This window comes from Athene noctua, chromosome 1 (assembly GCF_965140245.1).
Source record: "Athene noctua chromosome 1, bAthNoc1.hap1.1, whole genome shotgun sequence".
In the NCBI taxonomy this organism is placed as follows: domain Eukaryota; kingdom Metazoa; phylum Chordata; class Aves; order Strigiformes; family Strigidae; genus Athene; species Athene noctua.
The window spans coordinates 129,303,668-129,320,409 of NC_134037.1; the positions used below are offsets into that span (position 1 = coordinate 129,303,668).

Sequence of the window (16,742 nt, forward strand, 5' to 3'; positions counted from 1 at the left end):
CATTAACAGGGAGCTCTGTGAAAGTTACTGTCCAGTACTAGAAACAAAAACCTCATCTCTGTCATGTTTATTAGAGCTAGAGCAGCTCTAAATCCAGCACCATAAACACATGCATATATATATATCTCACCAAAAAGAACCCTCAAACCAGTACCCCCAACACCTTCCACATATACGTAGTCTGTTGCACTTACTAATAAAAGGTGACTCATTAAGCAATGGCAATTTGTTACAGGTTAGGCCCACTCCTAAAGCTACCATGCAGATGAAGCACTACCTCTACAGTAGTCATGCAGTAGTTCTCAGTAAAAGGCTATAGCATCCAGTTACAGATTTGATAGGCAACTGCTTGGGTGTGGGTGCGTATGCAGGGTTGCGAACCGTCTGCGTCACTGACAATGAAAAAGTGTCATCAGCATTCAAACTAGAAGATAACGATGTCTAAATTAATGATGCACTTGTGTTAGAAGACTAATGGCGGCTAGATTAACGACGGCTAAAAGCAAAAGTATTTTTGCTCATTAGGGAAGAAACAGATAAGAAAGGAATCTTTGGAATAACAAAGCAGAAATTTATCTACCGGTTTTGCACGCTTAGTAGCGTGTTGAAAGTGCTGAGAGGAACGAGTTTTTGAAATAAGCATGCGCCAGAGCAACACACGGATTTGCTGTCACAAGAATATATAAAGACTTGTTTTTCTAATAAACATCGGAGCTTGACTGTTAACCATATGGTGTGTGTCTTGTCTCACAGCCTCGTCCTGCAACTAAGGGGGTTCCTGCTACACTTGGGACTGGCTTTAAGGAAGAAACAAAGATCCCACCAACATGTAGAAGCACTTCGAAACATTTAGAAACTTAGAACATCTAGAACAATTTAGAAAACACTTCACTGCTTAAAGTTTGATGGGAGAATCCCAAAACCAACCTATTCTGTTTCTGCCTCTACATAAAGAGGCTGGCAAGGGTTTAATTAGCCCATACACAAAACTGAAAACAATGAATGAAAGAAAACAACAGTGATGGTCCCTCAAAGTCACCCTCAAATATACAATTACAAGTTCTGTATTGTGCCAGCACTTTGGAAAGATTCAGGGATAACATGCAGAATTATTATGCTCCTTTCCACGTTGAAAGGCTTCGTAATTAGATTGGTGGATACAACTGTTACTGATTTTATTATCAACTGAAATTAAATTGTGCTTGATTTTAATATAAGTATAGAATTAAGAGATATTTTAGTAAAAATCATTTATTTTACATTTATTGCATTTTGAATCTAGCAACCAACTGCTACTCTAAAATCCCCTGTACAGCCCCATACCAAGGCTGAAGGGATTGGTCATAATTGTTTAGAAGGAACGGTGAGAGCCTACATAACAAAACACAAGGTGATTTGTAAACTGATTTATAATACATACATAGGACTAGAAGAATGCAAGCAGTTGTCAAGGTCCAGGATTAATGGGAACTGAGGGAAGTAACAGCTTGCAAGTACCTGCCAAGAAAACTGTGTCTTAAGCAAAAGGTAATTCCGGCAGGGGGAGATTGCGACCACCGACTCATGGACCACCTACTCACATTACACCCCAGAGCCATTTCTAGACATTTCTAAACTTTACTGCGCAGATTCGGAAATAGGAGAAGAATATGTTAATGATTTCTTGGAAGTTCTATGCTTATGTATGAAGACTTAATGAATAAGTATGAGTAAGTTCTATATAAGGTGTATGATTCTGGTGCCTGGCATGGGTTGCTGGTGAGAGTACTCCCCTACACATCCGGCCGTCAATAAAGAAGTGTCTGTTTATCTACATCACATAGGCGTTGATAAGTTTTTATCCCGGGTTTCGGTGACAGACCTTGCTGAGAGAGACCGAAGGAGTCGGGGACCTGATTGGTTCCAGCCGGCACCGAGGATTTCTCGGGGACACCCGTCAATCCCCGATCCGTAAGGCTCTTCGCGACGTCCCCTGGATTTTGGTAAGATACTTCTCTTTGGTATTGGAAAAGTGGGTTAAAATCCCACCTGTGAAAATTGGTTTGGTATTGGAAAAGTGGTTTAGAGTCCCACTATATAAGCCTGCCTGTCAGACGTGATGAAAGCTGCGCAGGATTGGGCTAGAGGATCCTCGTGTATTGGAAGCCTAGGCGTCTGCCCATAAGACATAACCAAAAGCTATTGCAGGGTTGGACAATTGGATTTGGAAACAAGAGAACCTATATGCTATAGAGTTCTCAAAGGTAGTGCCTCTAACAAAAAGTTAGTTTTTATGCACTTAATTGTAGTATTGGTTGTTTTGTTGATTGAATATTGTGTAGTAGTTAAGAACTGTGTTGTACTGTGTTATATACCTTTATTTGTCCTAGTAATTGTAGAAAAGCGTGATTGTGTTTGTAAGTGTAAGACGTGCAATTGAGCACGAAGCGAGTGCGGAGTTCGGATCTGCGGTTCTGTTATCCTGCGAGGGGTGCAGCCGGAGAAGGACAAAGTGATAGACTTGAGCGAGTGACTGATTGTATATTGTGTTACAAAGTAACTGAACCATGGCATCTAAGCTGACTCATTTGTTTAAAAGTAAAGGTATGGTAATCTGGCTGCAAATGACAAATTTCTGAAAACTTCTCTGTTGGGATGTTTGTTAGCACATTGGGGAGATTTACATGATGATTTGCAAAAGACTCAGGTGACTGAATATCGTAATCACTGGTGGCCTCTGTATACTTTGGATGATCAGGAAAAATGGCCCATGAATAGGACACTGAATTGTAATACGATTTTGCAGTTAATGCTGTTTTGTAGAAGAGAAGGGAAATGAAGTGCCATATGTTAGTTTATTTTTCTATTTAAGACAAAGAAAGGATGGGCAGAAGGAATGTAAATTGATTAGTAGGGATAATTTAGTAATGGCTATAAATTCTGACGATAAAAAGGTGAAAAAGTGTTGTTCAACATGTGAGCTTGGAAAAGATTGTTTAAAGAATCGATTCTGCTGAAAAAGATGAAGGGCCAGAATTAGATATATCCCCTCCGCAGAGAGAATGGCATCGGGGACGAGAACATAGAGAACAGGTAGAGGAACCTGAGAGTAGTGGAATAGGGGATGTGGAGGAAGGGCCGTCTGAGGTTGTAATTCATACCCCTGTTTCTCGAAGAACTCGGCAGCAGGTACAAACAATAGCTCCCCTGCGGCAGGGAGTTGGCAATGATGGGCCAGTGTATGTGAAAGTGCCTTTTTCAGTGATGGATTTGATGGCTTGGAAGCAGGCAGCTGGAGTGCATAGAGAGGATCCTGAGAGAACAGGCAGAGTAGTAGATACTATCATCAGAACACAGAATCCGGATTGGAGTGATTTACAGGTGATTTTAGCTAATTTGTTAGATGATACAGAAAAACAGATGGTGCTAAAGGCTGGCAAAGCACAGGCAGAAGTGACTGTATTGAGTGGGACAACAGGTGGAATATTGGAGCAGAATTTTCCGTCTGGGGATCCGCAGTGGGGATCCAAATAATGTGGAGCACAGAGAAAGACTGAGTCGGTATCAGAAATGGATTTTATATGGAGTTAAACATGCCATGCCTAGGTTTCTGAACTGGTCTAAATTGTATGAGGTGAGACAAGATAAGAATGAATCTCCCTCAGCGTTTCTGGAAAGACTAAAAGAAGCTGCCAGAAAAAAAAAAAACTACTTTGAAAGTAGAAACTGAGGCAGCTCAGATATAATTGGCTTTGATTTTTATAGGACAATTGGTACCAGATATAAGAAAGAAACTCATTGATAAATTTTTGAAGTATAAAATCTTGGAGGAGTGTGAATCTGAGTATAACACTCTCATTCTACCAGTCAGAAAAACATCGGGTGAATACAGGTTAGTGCAAGACTTAAGAGCAGTGAATCAAATAGTTAAGGGTATATATCCTGTAGCAGCAAATCCTTACACGCTGTTAACAGCTTTAAAGGAGACTTATCAGTGGTTTACAGTGCTTGATTTAAAAGATGCTTTCTTTTGTACACCTCTGGAGAAGGAAAGCAGAAAATTGTTTGCTTTTGAGTGGGAAAATCCACAAACAGGACAAAGATGCAGCTGACATGGACAAGACTACCCCAAGGATTTAAAAACAGCCCGACAATCTTTGGAAATCAGCTGGTAAAGGAGCTTGAAACACAGAAACAGGACAAACCAAAACCTGGACATTTGCTTTTATAATATGTGGATGACACACCGATTGCTACAGAAGAAAGATTTACCTACATACAGGTAACAACAGATCCTTTTAATTTTCTGGCACCGAATGGGTACAAGGTACCCAGGGGAAAAAAAAAAAAAAAGCCCAAATAGCATATCAGACTGTGATATATTTGGACTCTAAGATTTCAAAAAGGCAGCGGCAATTAGGAACAGAACACTGAGAAGCCATGTGAGCCGAAAAATATTCCTGAACTCAGAGCATTCTTAGGAATGACAGGGTGGTGCCGCCTCTGGATCATGAATTATGGTCTAATAGCTAAACTGCTATATGAGGCCCAAAAGAACTCTCCTTTTACATGCAGCCCACAGCAACAACGAGCTGACACAGAATTGAAACGCTTTAATGTCTGCACCTGCCTTAGGACTTCTGGACATAACCAAAGACTTTCAGCTCTTTGTTCACGAAAGACAACGCCTGGCACTAGGTGTGCTGACCCAGAAGATGGGAAGCTGGAAACGACCTGTCGGATACTTCTCTAAACAACTGGACACAGTGAGTAAAGAGTGGCCAAACTGCCTTCGAGCTGTGGCTGCAACAGTGATGCTCATACAGGAAGCTCGGAAATTGACTTTGGGAAGCACAATAACAGTCTGTGTCCCACACATGGTGATAACTCTTTTAGAACAAAAGGGGGGACATTGGCTATCTCTGAGCTGAATGATGAAGTACCAGGTAGTACTGACTGAACAAGATGATGTGATTCTAAAAACAACTAACCTGGTAAATACTGCAGTGTTTTTAAGTTCCATACAGGAAGAAGAGCAACTGGAGCAGGACTGCTTGGCTACTATCGAGTATGTTTATTCCAGTCGAGAAGATTTGAAGGATGTACCATTGGAGCAACCAGACTGGGAATTGTGTACAGATGGCAGCAGCTTTATGGAGCAAGGAGTTCAATACACTGGATATGCGGTAACAACAGACACCACAGTTATAGAAGCAAAGGCACTGACAAGTACCACATCAGCTCAGAAAGCAGAACTCATTACTTTGATTCGAGCCTTAGAACTAAGTGAAAAGAAGAAAGTAAATATTTGGACAGACTCTAAGTATGCTTCTGGGGTGGTACATGTCCATGGAGCTTTGTGGAAAGAAAGGGGATTATTGTCCTCTCAGGGATCAAATATTAAATATCAAAAGGAAATTTTACAATTATTACAGGCAGTTCAAAAACCATATCAGGTAGCAATCATGCACTGTAAATCACACCAAACTGGAAATACAAAAGAAATTATTGGAAACAATTTGGCTGACCGAACAGCAAGGAAAATAGCAAAGGAAGAAGCATTCCAAATGGCATTAATTCCCTCCAAAACAGTAACTCTTCAGAGGGAAAGGCCGAAATATTCAGTAGAAGATGAAAAATTAGGTCAATTTTTGAATGCTAAGAAAAATTTAGCAGGATGGGATAATGGACGAGTAGTAGTTCCACCTTTATTAATGAGAGAAATAAGGCAAACCAAACATCAAGGATGTCATTGGGGAGCAGAAGCTTTAGTAACTTCTTTACAAAAACAAGTTCTATCCGTCAAGATGATAGACATGGCTAAATTAATAAAATGCAAAATGTAAAGTATGTTTGAAAAACAATCCAGTAACCAAGAAAAGAGTTCAAATGGGTAGAATAAAATTTGGTACAGAACCTGGAGATTATTGGCAAGTAGATTTTTCAGAATTACCTAGACAAAATAGGTACCGATACATCCTGGTGGGGGTTGATACTTTTACAGAATGGCCAGAAGCTTTTCCCTGTCGTACCACACAAGCCAATGAAGTAGTAAAGTGGTTACTACGAGAGATAATTCCAAGATTTGGAGTTTGTATTGGAATTTTGTCTGACAGAGGTCCACACTTTGTTGCAGAAATAGTCCAAACCGTTAGTAAAGTTTTTGGCATCACTTGGGATTTGCATGCTCCATGGAGGCCACAATCCAGTGGAAAAGTAGAAAGAATGAATCAAACTTTAAAAGGACAAATAAGTAAGATCTGTCAAGAGACCAATTTAAAGTGGCCTCAAGCACTTCCATTGGCATTATTACTAATCAGAGTACAACCAAAGAGTGGAACCTCAGTCAGTCCTTATGAATTATTGTATGGAAAACCTTATGAGTCCCCAGAACCAAATTCAAACATGCATGTGAAAGGAAAACAAGATGTGTATAACTAGTTGATTTCTTTAGGAAAAACATTGACTGCGATTCAGAGTGCAGTGGTGTGGAATAAACCATTATCCCTGGAAACTCCAGTGCATGACTTTCAACCAGGAGATTATGTCTATGTGAAAACGTGGACTTCTGAAAATTTACAGGAGTGTTGGAAAGGACCTTTCCAGATACTATTAACAACCTTTACGGCTATCAAGATTGCAGAATCAGATGCTTCAGTACACTATACCCGAGTGAAGAAAGCACCTACTCCATGGAAAATTATAAACCGTGACCCAAAGACTTTAAAACTGACTTTAAAACATGTCTAATATTTCATATCAATTTGTGATTGTTCTCCTTATATTGGCTTGGAAAGTGACGCTGGTGGAATCATGGGTTGATCTGGTGGCAAGGAACAGAAGGCAATCAGATACAGAACAATTAATCCAAATTCCCAAAGAAATGCCTGAAGAAAATTTGATGTTAGGATTGATTAAGGGATTCGCCAACTTACAAAATGTCACCCAGATCACAGCTTGTTTACCAATTCCAAGAGCAGTAGGTGAATCTATTCCTTGGGGAATCTTGACTATGAATTTGACCTATCTAGAACACAAAAACGAGACCACTTATTGCAAACAAAAGTCAGTGATTCAATGGTATAAAGAAGTGAAAGTTATTAAGAAACAACGGAAATCACCAGAAAAAAATCAGACTGCCAAAACCTACTAAATTATGACTTTGTTACAGCGTCTCAACCTAGTGCTTTGGCTCGAGTTCTCTTTCCAGGAGGTCCAAACCCTAATCTAGGATGGTGTTCATATGATGAACAAATTAAAAACAATGTGAGCAGGAGCATCATGGAATGGCAGTGTAACAAAACTGGGCAAAGTACCCAAAAACAGGCACAGTGGGACTCTGTATGGTCTATGTCCATATTCTCACGGTTTCAGTACATGGCCAGAACGCCTGGGTGTTTTACTTGGGACGGTACCTGGATTAATAGAGTGTTTGCAATCCTTCCCTCGATAGTAGATAAAGGCACTACCCGACTAGAAAAGGAACATGTAGTACCATGGTGGAAATGTGAAAAGGTATACGATTGCAGCAATGCAGACTTAATAATTCAAAGAATTCCTCATTTGGCAGCTGCTTTAAAGTTTGGTTGTTATTGTCGAGGTTTTCATAATAACCTCACCATGACTAGCATCTTTACACCCAGAAGAGGATACTTTTTAGTTGTAAGAAATCTACCATTCAGAGCCCAGGGCATTTAGTTTGGGCATTAAGTGATGGCACCTGGACAACCCACTTACCAGTAGATGGTAAGGTGAAACAACTTACTTTAGGCCTGCCAATACTGTGTCTGATTTGTAAGAAATCGCCATTCAAGGGATCCCTGGAAAATTTAAAATTACAACGAATTAAAAGGTCTGAAACAGATGACGACACCTGGAATGAACCATTAACAGGAGTAAAAATTGGCTAGGAAAAAGTTTTAGTGGATTAGGATGGAACTTGAGCTCTTGGCTGAAATCCCTAATCAAAACTCTATTTTTGCTACTAATTGTCCTGTTGATGATTATGTTGGTGTATGCCTGTCTTATAAGACAGTTTACTAATAGGCTTGCAATACATCGTAGAATTATGAGAGAAGTACCCACTATGCCACCAGACTACAGCCCGCCACCACCATCATCTGGCAAGACAAACTTTGGCTTCGAAGTTGAAAGCGAATAAAAGAATGAAAGTATTGAAATGATTTTCAACACTTTCAAAGGGGGGAAATGTTACTGATTTTATTATCAACTGAAATTTAATTGTGCTTGATTTTAATATAAGTATAGAATTAAGAGATATTTTAGTAAAAATCATTTATTTTACATTTATTGTATTTTGAATCTAGCAACTGACTGCTACTCTAAAATCCCCTGTACAGCCCTGTACCAAGGCCAAAGGGATTGGTCATAATTGTTTAGTAGGAACAGTTAGAGCCTACGTAACAAAACACAAGGTGATTTGTAAACTGATTTGTAATACATACATAGGACTAGAAGAATGCAAGTAGTTGTCAAGGTCCAGGATTAATGGGAACTGAGGGAAGTAACCGTAACAGCTTGCAAGTACCTGCCAAGAAAACTGTGTCCTTAAGCAAAAGGTAATTCCGGCAGGGGGAGATCACAACCACCGACTCCTGGACCACCTACTCACATTACACCCCAGACCCATTTCTAGACATTTCTAAACTTTACTGCGCAGATTCGGAAATAGGAGGAGAATATGTTAATGATTTCTTAGAAGTTGTGTGTTTATGTATGAAGACTTAATGAATATGTATGAGTAAATTCTATATAAGGTGTATGATTCTGGTGCCTGGCACATGTTGTTGGTGAGAGCACTCCCCTACGCATCCGGCCGTCAATAAAGAAGTGTCTGCTTATCTACATCACATCGGTGTCGATAAGTTTTTATCCTGGTTTTCAGTGACACAACCAAAACTGTGTGCCTAAATGAGAGTGAGCCTATCAAATCCTCTTTTTCTGGGAAAAAAATATGAGACAGGTAGTAGAAGGAAAGTCACTCTGAGCAGAAGATACAACTCCAAACAAGTCAATTACAAAACCACAGACTACAGCACACAGTTGTTCCCCAGCACCTTCGACACAAATTCCCAAGCTCTCCTTCAGCACAGCATTGCAGAAACCAATCAGACAACTTCAGTGTGTAAGCGCAACTACTTGTCTTTGTTACTGAAGCATTTCCTTTGGACTTGATTTCTAATTATTAATGGTTTAGTACAAACTCTTCATTTTCACAGAACACTGAACACAGGTACTCTGAAGCATTAAACTCTAAAAGGCATGTCACATGTCTCAGTTTTTTCCCTTACTAAGTATAGTGCTTTAATTCCCCTTAAAATAGGATTAGTTTTCTTTCTCAGATTGTGAAGAATAAAGCACTGCCTTTTTCTCTTCCAGGATTTATTCTTGGCTGGATGCTTTATGTAACACATTCCTGAAAAATTAATTTACAAAAGATTTAAGACTTTCAGCAACTCAGTGGTGCTGAGTGCTTTATTCTTTGTGTTGTTTGGTTTTCCTGTATTCCTTTTATGTAAGATATCATGAATTCCACTTTGCAGCTTCATTCAATATTTGACAAAAGTGGGCCACAAAGAGATGCTTGGAACATTAAGACTGCCAAACTTACCAGAGCCATATAGTTACTTAACCCAAGGGCCCACCCATGACTTCAGTGGAGCTCCATAAATTCAAGTCCACTGAGCATCTGCCCCACTGGATTACAACATCTCCACAAAATTATTAAGATTTGAAAAATGGCACCTTTTTTTTTCCTCTTAAGAAGACTAGATTATTAAGACAAATCCAGTATATTGATCATATTTGAGAGTGTACTTGGTTAAAAATCATGAATAAAAACTCAAAACACTTTCACTTGAAAACAGGTACTTCTTTGCTTTTGAGAAGCTGAACAAATCACCTGACTTGACAAATAACTGGGTGTTTATACCATCATTAGGGATAAAAGAGCAAGCTGCTAAAACCAGAACTTTTGAAAAGGCTAAAAAAAATGAGAGTTGCACCCAAGAAAAACATGATATGACCGAGCTTTAAAGACTCTTAATTTCCATAACAAAATCAGATTCCAGCAGGGCTGTTATTGTAACAGAAGTAGGAAAGCTATTCCTAGACAAAAACAAATACTTCACCAACAAGCAACATCAGCCACCTTATGCCAAGATCCGTGCAGTAAACAGTGAGCAACCAACACTCCTCAGAAGTATTCCCACATCAGTCTTGGGGACTTTTTAGCATCATTTCTCAACAGCAGTAAACTGACACAGGACTGAGCTCAGTACCGTGACATACATCCCCACCACCATCCGAAAAAACAAAATAAAAATCAGCAGTCCTCTTAAGTTCCAAGCATGCAAAGCTGGTGGCATCAGAAATGGGTAACACTGCTCACTAGAGGGCAGCAGGAAACAAACTAAACCCAGTTAAAATCCACTAGTTCCCAAAATAGGGACCATGATCTTCATCAAGGCCAAGGCAGTTATGAACAGGTCATCTGTCTTAAAAAAAACAATTAACTTTGACGGTGTTTGAGATCACAGTTCAAACTGAAGTGGGTTTGCAGTGGGACCTATCATGTTAACTTCTGCAAAGGAGACTCATGTTCATAACAGCACAAAACACCTTTGTACAGCACCATCCCCTTAACCTTCACATCAAGCCAAAAAGTAAAATATTCTTAAGGTGACCTGTATCTTTCTAGTAAAGAGAGACTATCAGAAGCTTTTGTACCTAAACATGGCACCCTAGAGTGCAAGTACAAGTCCTTTCTAGCTCAGCTTTGGCTCAGTCTGAAAGTGCTTTAAAGTATCCTGTGTTTTTTCGATTTACAAAGTTGCACACACCTCTTAAATGAGACTATATGTAAAGGTCTTTAGCCTTCAGGTTGTCTTCAGCATGGCCAGACAAAATGGCATTTTGGAAATTCTGCAACTTATGGTAGCAGCAGTGGCTCATACAGACAAGCTGCAATTTCTATACCAAGTAATGAATTAATACACTGTATTCTGGGCTGAACTGAATCTCCAAGCACACATCAAGTGACAGCCTGGAAAGGTTGCTGCTGACATGGCAAGTACAGCCTGCTCCCTTCATTTTCAGCTTCTACGTCAGCACTTGTGTACAACTCCCACACAGAAAAAGCACAAACCATGCCAGACTTCTTTAGGAAACACAAACCACTTCTGCTAAAGAGATTAAGCAACTCTTGACAGGCAAGTGGACATGGGAAACGGGAGAGAGCATTTAAGGACAAGTCAGAACACATGCACCAATATTAGTGTGACTCCTCAGTTGCTAATAAAGACATAGCTACCCATAGCAAAACTAAGCATGTAAATTCACTGGGTCTGTGTAGCACTTGTCAGAGGAATCCCAGTTGCCTATAGAACTGACAGCTGTGTTACAGGTTAGAAATCTCTGCTTTGTTTTACATACATGCTTGGTTGACTGAAAAAACAGAATGCAACTGGAACAGTCCAAAAATCATGATGGCTTTTATTTTTAGACTAAGATAATCTTGTGATCAGGTGTCCTCTTGATTCGAGCAGCAATTTCAGCAGCAGTGCCATGGTCCAGACTCACTGATCTGCCTGGAGCCAGGGAGCTTCCAGTGAAACGGTTCTGCTCCATTTCCCCCAAGCTCTCATGACTTGTTCCAAACAGACTGTTTTTGAAGGAAGCCTACACAAACCACGACTGAAGGCAGAAGGGGCTGAGCTCTACCCATGCTTCAGACAGGCAGTCTCCCAGGCTGCCACCAGCTAAGCCCCCACACACTGCCTCCAAGCTTGGTAGAATCACTCCAGGGCTGCACTGCAGACCCAGCCCTGTCAGACCATGGTGCATGGGCAGAGCCCAGAACCCTTCCTGCACCCATCTGTAGAGCACATATATAGCCTATTCTCTAACTAACCCTTTTTTAGACTTCAATTCTTCCAAGCAAAGACTATGTTTCCACTGTCCCTGGTATGCTCTGGTGCCCTAGAACAAGGAACATTGCCAGTGACTTATTTCATCGGAAACAACCTTTATGAACTGCCTCTCAAACATTAATCCAAATACTTTAAGGCTTCCCCAGACACACACCTGAGCGCTGCCAAGTAATAACTTTTACTGTAAACTTTTCTTAATCCAGAAGAAGAATAAAGTGGTGCTGCAGCACTATGCTACTGAGTGATGCAGATCAGAAACACTATAAACCACTTTTAAAAAATTATTTTCCAGTATGGGGGGGAAAAAAAAAAGAAAGCATACTGAAAGGTTCACTGATCCAATTTAATTTTCTCAGTCTATCACCACTTAAACACTTGAATTCACTATGACAATAAGCTAAAAGTATGCATGCTTGTTACAAGAGGAGAACCCTCCTGCACAAATCATAAACATTAAGTTATTTATACATAACTTAGACATGTAGTAGTATTCCCACAGGACTTCTGTTTTCTTGCTTCAGGATGTCTGCTTTCAGAAGGCCCCGTTTCCATGGCTAACGGGTACTATCCTCTGTTACAAGTGATGGGTCTCTCTAGACTAGTAAGACCTAGTGACTCAGGCACTAGGAATACCTCCACATCCATTTCTGACTTTTGAGGCTCACAGGGCATGGTATCTTAGTCAGTCTCTGTCCAGTTTGTGTGACAGATGTCAGAAAACACAGCCTGTCTTGTCAGTCTGCTTCTTCCCTAAGGAAGCTGTCACATTCCCAGAGACCTAATGGTCTTTTGGAAATGCTTTTGAATCACTAAAGAAGATCCTCACCCCTAACAAAAATCTTTCAAGTTTGATGAGAAGACTCATGATTCATCCTGCCCACACGCCATGATGCAATCTTCTGGTCATACTGTGGGGTGCAAGCTATAGCCACCCCCACTCTCCTAATTTATCTTGTGTCTCAGCAGCATGAGAAAATAAACATCTACAGCACATCTCATGAGAAAATAAACAAGCACAAGACCTTCCTTTCCCAAGAGACTTGTTTGTTCCAGAACTTGCTTGTCCTGACTCAGGCAGAGTGTGTTTAAAACCATCCTCCTGGAATTTCTGCCACACTGACCAAACTCAATGGCTTTGAAAGCTGAAGTTGTGTCGACAAAAGAGAGTTTGATGCTGTTATAAGGAGAAAGGAACTGAGATGTTGAGAGCATGAATTAGGTCCAATGTGATACTTGGTTACTGCCAGGAGCACAGGGTAGGGAACCATTTTACAGCATGCATCCCACAGCTTTGCCAAGTGGTTTGAGTTGCAAAGGGTCTCTAAAACAAGTGGTAAAGTAGAGGTTCATAGGCCTAATCTGCCCTACCCAGCACCCCTGGAATCCCCACTGGCCCCAGGGGGCAGGAACTGGCCTCTCAGCATACCTTGTACTGAGCTTCAGCTACATATTCCACTCATGCACAGTGAATTATTTGCCCAACACTGTCATTTGGGTTTAGAGCTGCCTATCTTCATTTCCACACACGTGACTGCCACTGTGCCTCAGACCAGTCATAGGACTGCTGAGTGGTCATGCAGTTCTTCCGTGCATTCCATTCATCAGAGCAATCATGTCCACTTGCCCCAAGCCACACTAAATTGTCTTTAAGTAACTAAGCCACCCTACACACATTGCAGAAACTGCCTCACAGCTCCCAGAACTTCATCATACCTGTGACTTGGGCTTGTGAAATCTGAATAGAGAAATGCTTTCTGGCTTGTCTTACTGTTAGAGGAACTTCCCCATCCTCCTCTCCCAGAGCAGCAGAAAAGGCTTGCTCAGGACATTCCTTGTAGTGGTGGTCACGACTCTTATGCACAAAGAATAAAGCAAAACCTCAAACCAGATACACTATTCCTCTAATGCAATATGGACCATGGAATGTGATACATATCATGGTTTAAAGTAGAGGTTACAGAAGAAGATTTCCATCATGAGTAACATAAGACATGTGACTTTCTGGTCTGCGTAGGAAAACCAAAGGAAGGACTGGTATCTACTGTTTGCAGATTTTATTACAGTTCTAGATGTGCCACAATTAGATGAAGACAACTGCATGGGCAAGTAGTCAACATCAACAAAACTAGATTAGTTGGTAGATCCTACTGCTTCCCTGTTTAACATGCAAAATAGTGGAATTCCCACTGAAAAAAACCACCTCTTGAACTCCAAGCTAACTTCTTGGAACTAGGCAAAAGTAAACCACCAGAAGAAGAAGAGACAAACTCTACTTTTATACTACTTAAAACTCTGAAGCAACCAGAAATATCATCAGTGATGTTTCACCTGTTCAGGTACCTTGACAAATCACCTCCATACATTATTTGCTGAGCAGATTCTATTTCCCCCCCCACAATGTTACTGATTTTATTATCAACTGAAATTAAATTGTGCTTGATTTTAATATAAGTATAGAATTAAGAGATATTTTGGTAAAAATCATTTTACATTTATTGTATTTTGAATCTAGCAACTGACTGCTACTCTAAAATCCCCTGTACAGCCCCATACCAAGGCTGAAGGGATTGGTCATAATTGTTTAGTAGGAACGGTTAGAGCCTACGTAACAAAACACAAGGTGATTTGTAAACTGATTTATAATACATACATAGGACTAGAAGAATGCAAGTAGTTGTCAAGGTCCAGGATTAATGGGAACTGAGGGAAGTAACCGTAACAGCTTGCAGGTACCTGCCAAGAAAACTGTGTCCTTAAGCAAAAGGTAATTCCGGCAGGGGGAGATCGCGACCACCGACTCCTGGACCACCTACTCACATTACACCCCAGACCCATTTCTAGACATTTCTAACCTCTGCTGCGCAGAATCAGAAATAGGAGGAGAATATGTGAATGATTTCTTATAAGTTGTATGTTTATGTATGAAGACTTAATGAATATGTATAAGTTCTATATAAGGTGTATGATTCTGGTGCCTGGCACGTATTGTTGGTGAGAGCACTCCCCTACACATCCGGCCGTCAATAAAGAAGTGTCTGTTTATCTACATCACATTGGTGTCGATAAGTTTTTATCCCGTTTTTTGGTGACAACAATATTAGATATAATTCCTACATCCTTCAGCCCAGCCAGTATGAATATATGGCAAGCATCACTGTGCCAGCGCATTCCGATTTACTGCTTCTTGCCATATATGCACACTGACTGGGCTGACAGGTGTAGTAATCAGAATGTGCCAGGTACCCCTTGACTTCCTCAGATACACCATTACTCCTAGGAATCTGGAGTAGTGGCTGACCTAAAATGCTACTTCTGCAGGAATCAGTCCTCTTTAAAGTGAGGAAACCGCTGTCTCCCAAGAGTTGAACTGAAGCAGTTCTCATCACTCTCATGTCCTTAGCACAAGCAAACATTCACTGTTATAATATTAAAGTAACAGGCTACAGAGGCTGAGATCATGACTGGAAGACACGTGATAAGCACATGAAGAACATAAGGAAAAGTTTAAAAACATTTGTTACTGACTATGGTAATTTCAGACAATGTTTCCTACTGATGTCTGGAGGATTGCTCTGTGGGTTAGTTGAAGTTAACTCTCCTGAAAATACACTAAATACGAAGAAACAGTCTTGTCAAAACACTAGCAGCTGATAGTATCCTCTGAACTCCTCTCCTGCACCTCACCAACCCACAGTTCACACTGTATCTGTCAAGCTGGAACAGACTGCATGTAGTTCCAGTAAACTGCATTTTAAGACAAAACAGACGCACCAGTATCAAACTGCAGCTACTCAGTCAAATGACACACTGCCTAAATAGACAATGCACTAGCTAAAGAGAGAGCATGTGGAGAGGCAGAAACTGTTACCTGTGGGCGGAAAGGGAAAAGAATCCACAGAACGAAAAAGCTCCTCACTGTTTTCAGAGCTGTGTGGAGGCAGAAAGCGCTCTGCTAGGTCACAAACAGAAGATAGATCCAATAAGCTGCTCTCCTCCAAGTGATGACTTGGTGACATCTCTTTTCCTTCCATGGTCCCACTGTAGAGACACAAATGTGACTGAGCTGGGGTTTTAGAGCATGAAAATCTAAGCAGAAGTCAACACAAACGATCTGGCATTTTTGAACTGCTTTACAAGTTGAGAGAAACCATTCTAGTGTATTCATACTTCTTTTAAGAAAATAAGAGCAAATTTAAAGAGATAAAGGAAGAACAGCAAAACCCACAAACAGCCTTCAGCCCTAAGTAGGATAACTAGGAGTCCACAGCAAACCTGGCTTTTCTAGAGACTCCCCAGATTCAGAAAGCTATGGAGTATATTCCCTTCAGGGTATAGTACACGTGCAATTTAAAAGGAAACATGTTCTACAGGGTCTTTTTCTACTGATGCTTTTAGAAGTCACAAGTTAAACCTACCCCTCTTGGCTCTGTTCACGAAGTTCATCGTGCTTACTAGCAGAAGGGAAGACCATCTTAAAACTTGGTAGTCTCGCAGGGATGACAAGGATTTCCTGGTGTGGAGACACTAGGGCAGCTGTGTTGTACTCCCTGTGAACAGCACTTTGGAAAGCTGCAGTTGAAGCATCCCCATATCCCAACACCATTCTCTTGAGCTCCCTCAACCAGTCCACCACCACAGAGGGCAGGAATATGCAGCTTGGTGGAGAACCAGACAGGGCTGGTGCCACCCAGCTCCATGTCAAAGACCACAGTGGCAAAGGCCCTGTCAAGGCAACTCTTTTGGAGAGATGAAATGAAGTGTTCCAGTCAAACAGCTTCAAGCACAGCCACACAAGTGTCTCAGGCAGGAGAG

The 16,742-nt window shown here is 40.8% G+C and overlaps 1 protein-coding gene across 2 annotated transcripts in view; it reads right to left on the bottom strand.

Moving 5' to 3' along the window:
• The window catches only part of SHLD1 (shieldin complex subunit 1), an 89,823-nt gene that overhangs the window by 35,940 nt on the left and 37,141 nt on the right, over positions 1 to 16,742 (bottom strand). The window contains exon 9 of one of the 2 annotated variants that reach the window (XM_074928061.1): positions 15,799 to 15,968. In XM_074928061.1, the coding sequence (XP_074784162.1) occupies positions 15,799 to 15,961 (163 nt within the window). In that variant the 5' untranslated portion in view covers positions 15,962 to 15,968. Of the gene's footprint in view, positions 1 to 15,798; positions 15,969 to 16,384; positions 16,490 to 16,742 lie in introns of those variants that run through there. The other variant, XM_074928143.1, reaches the window with a different exon arrangement.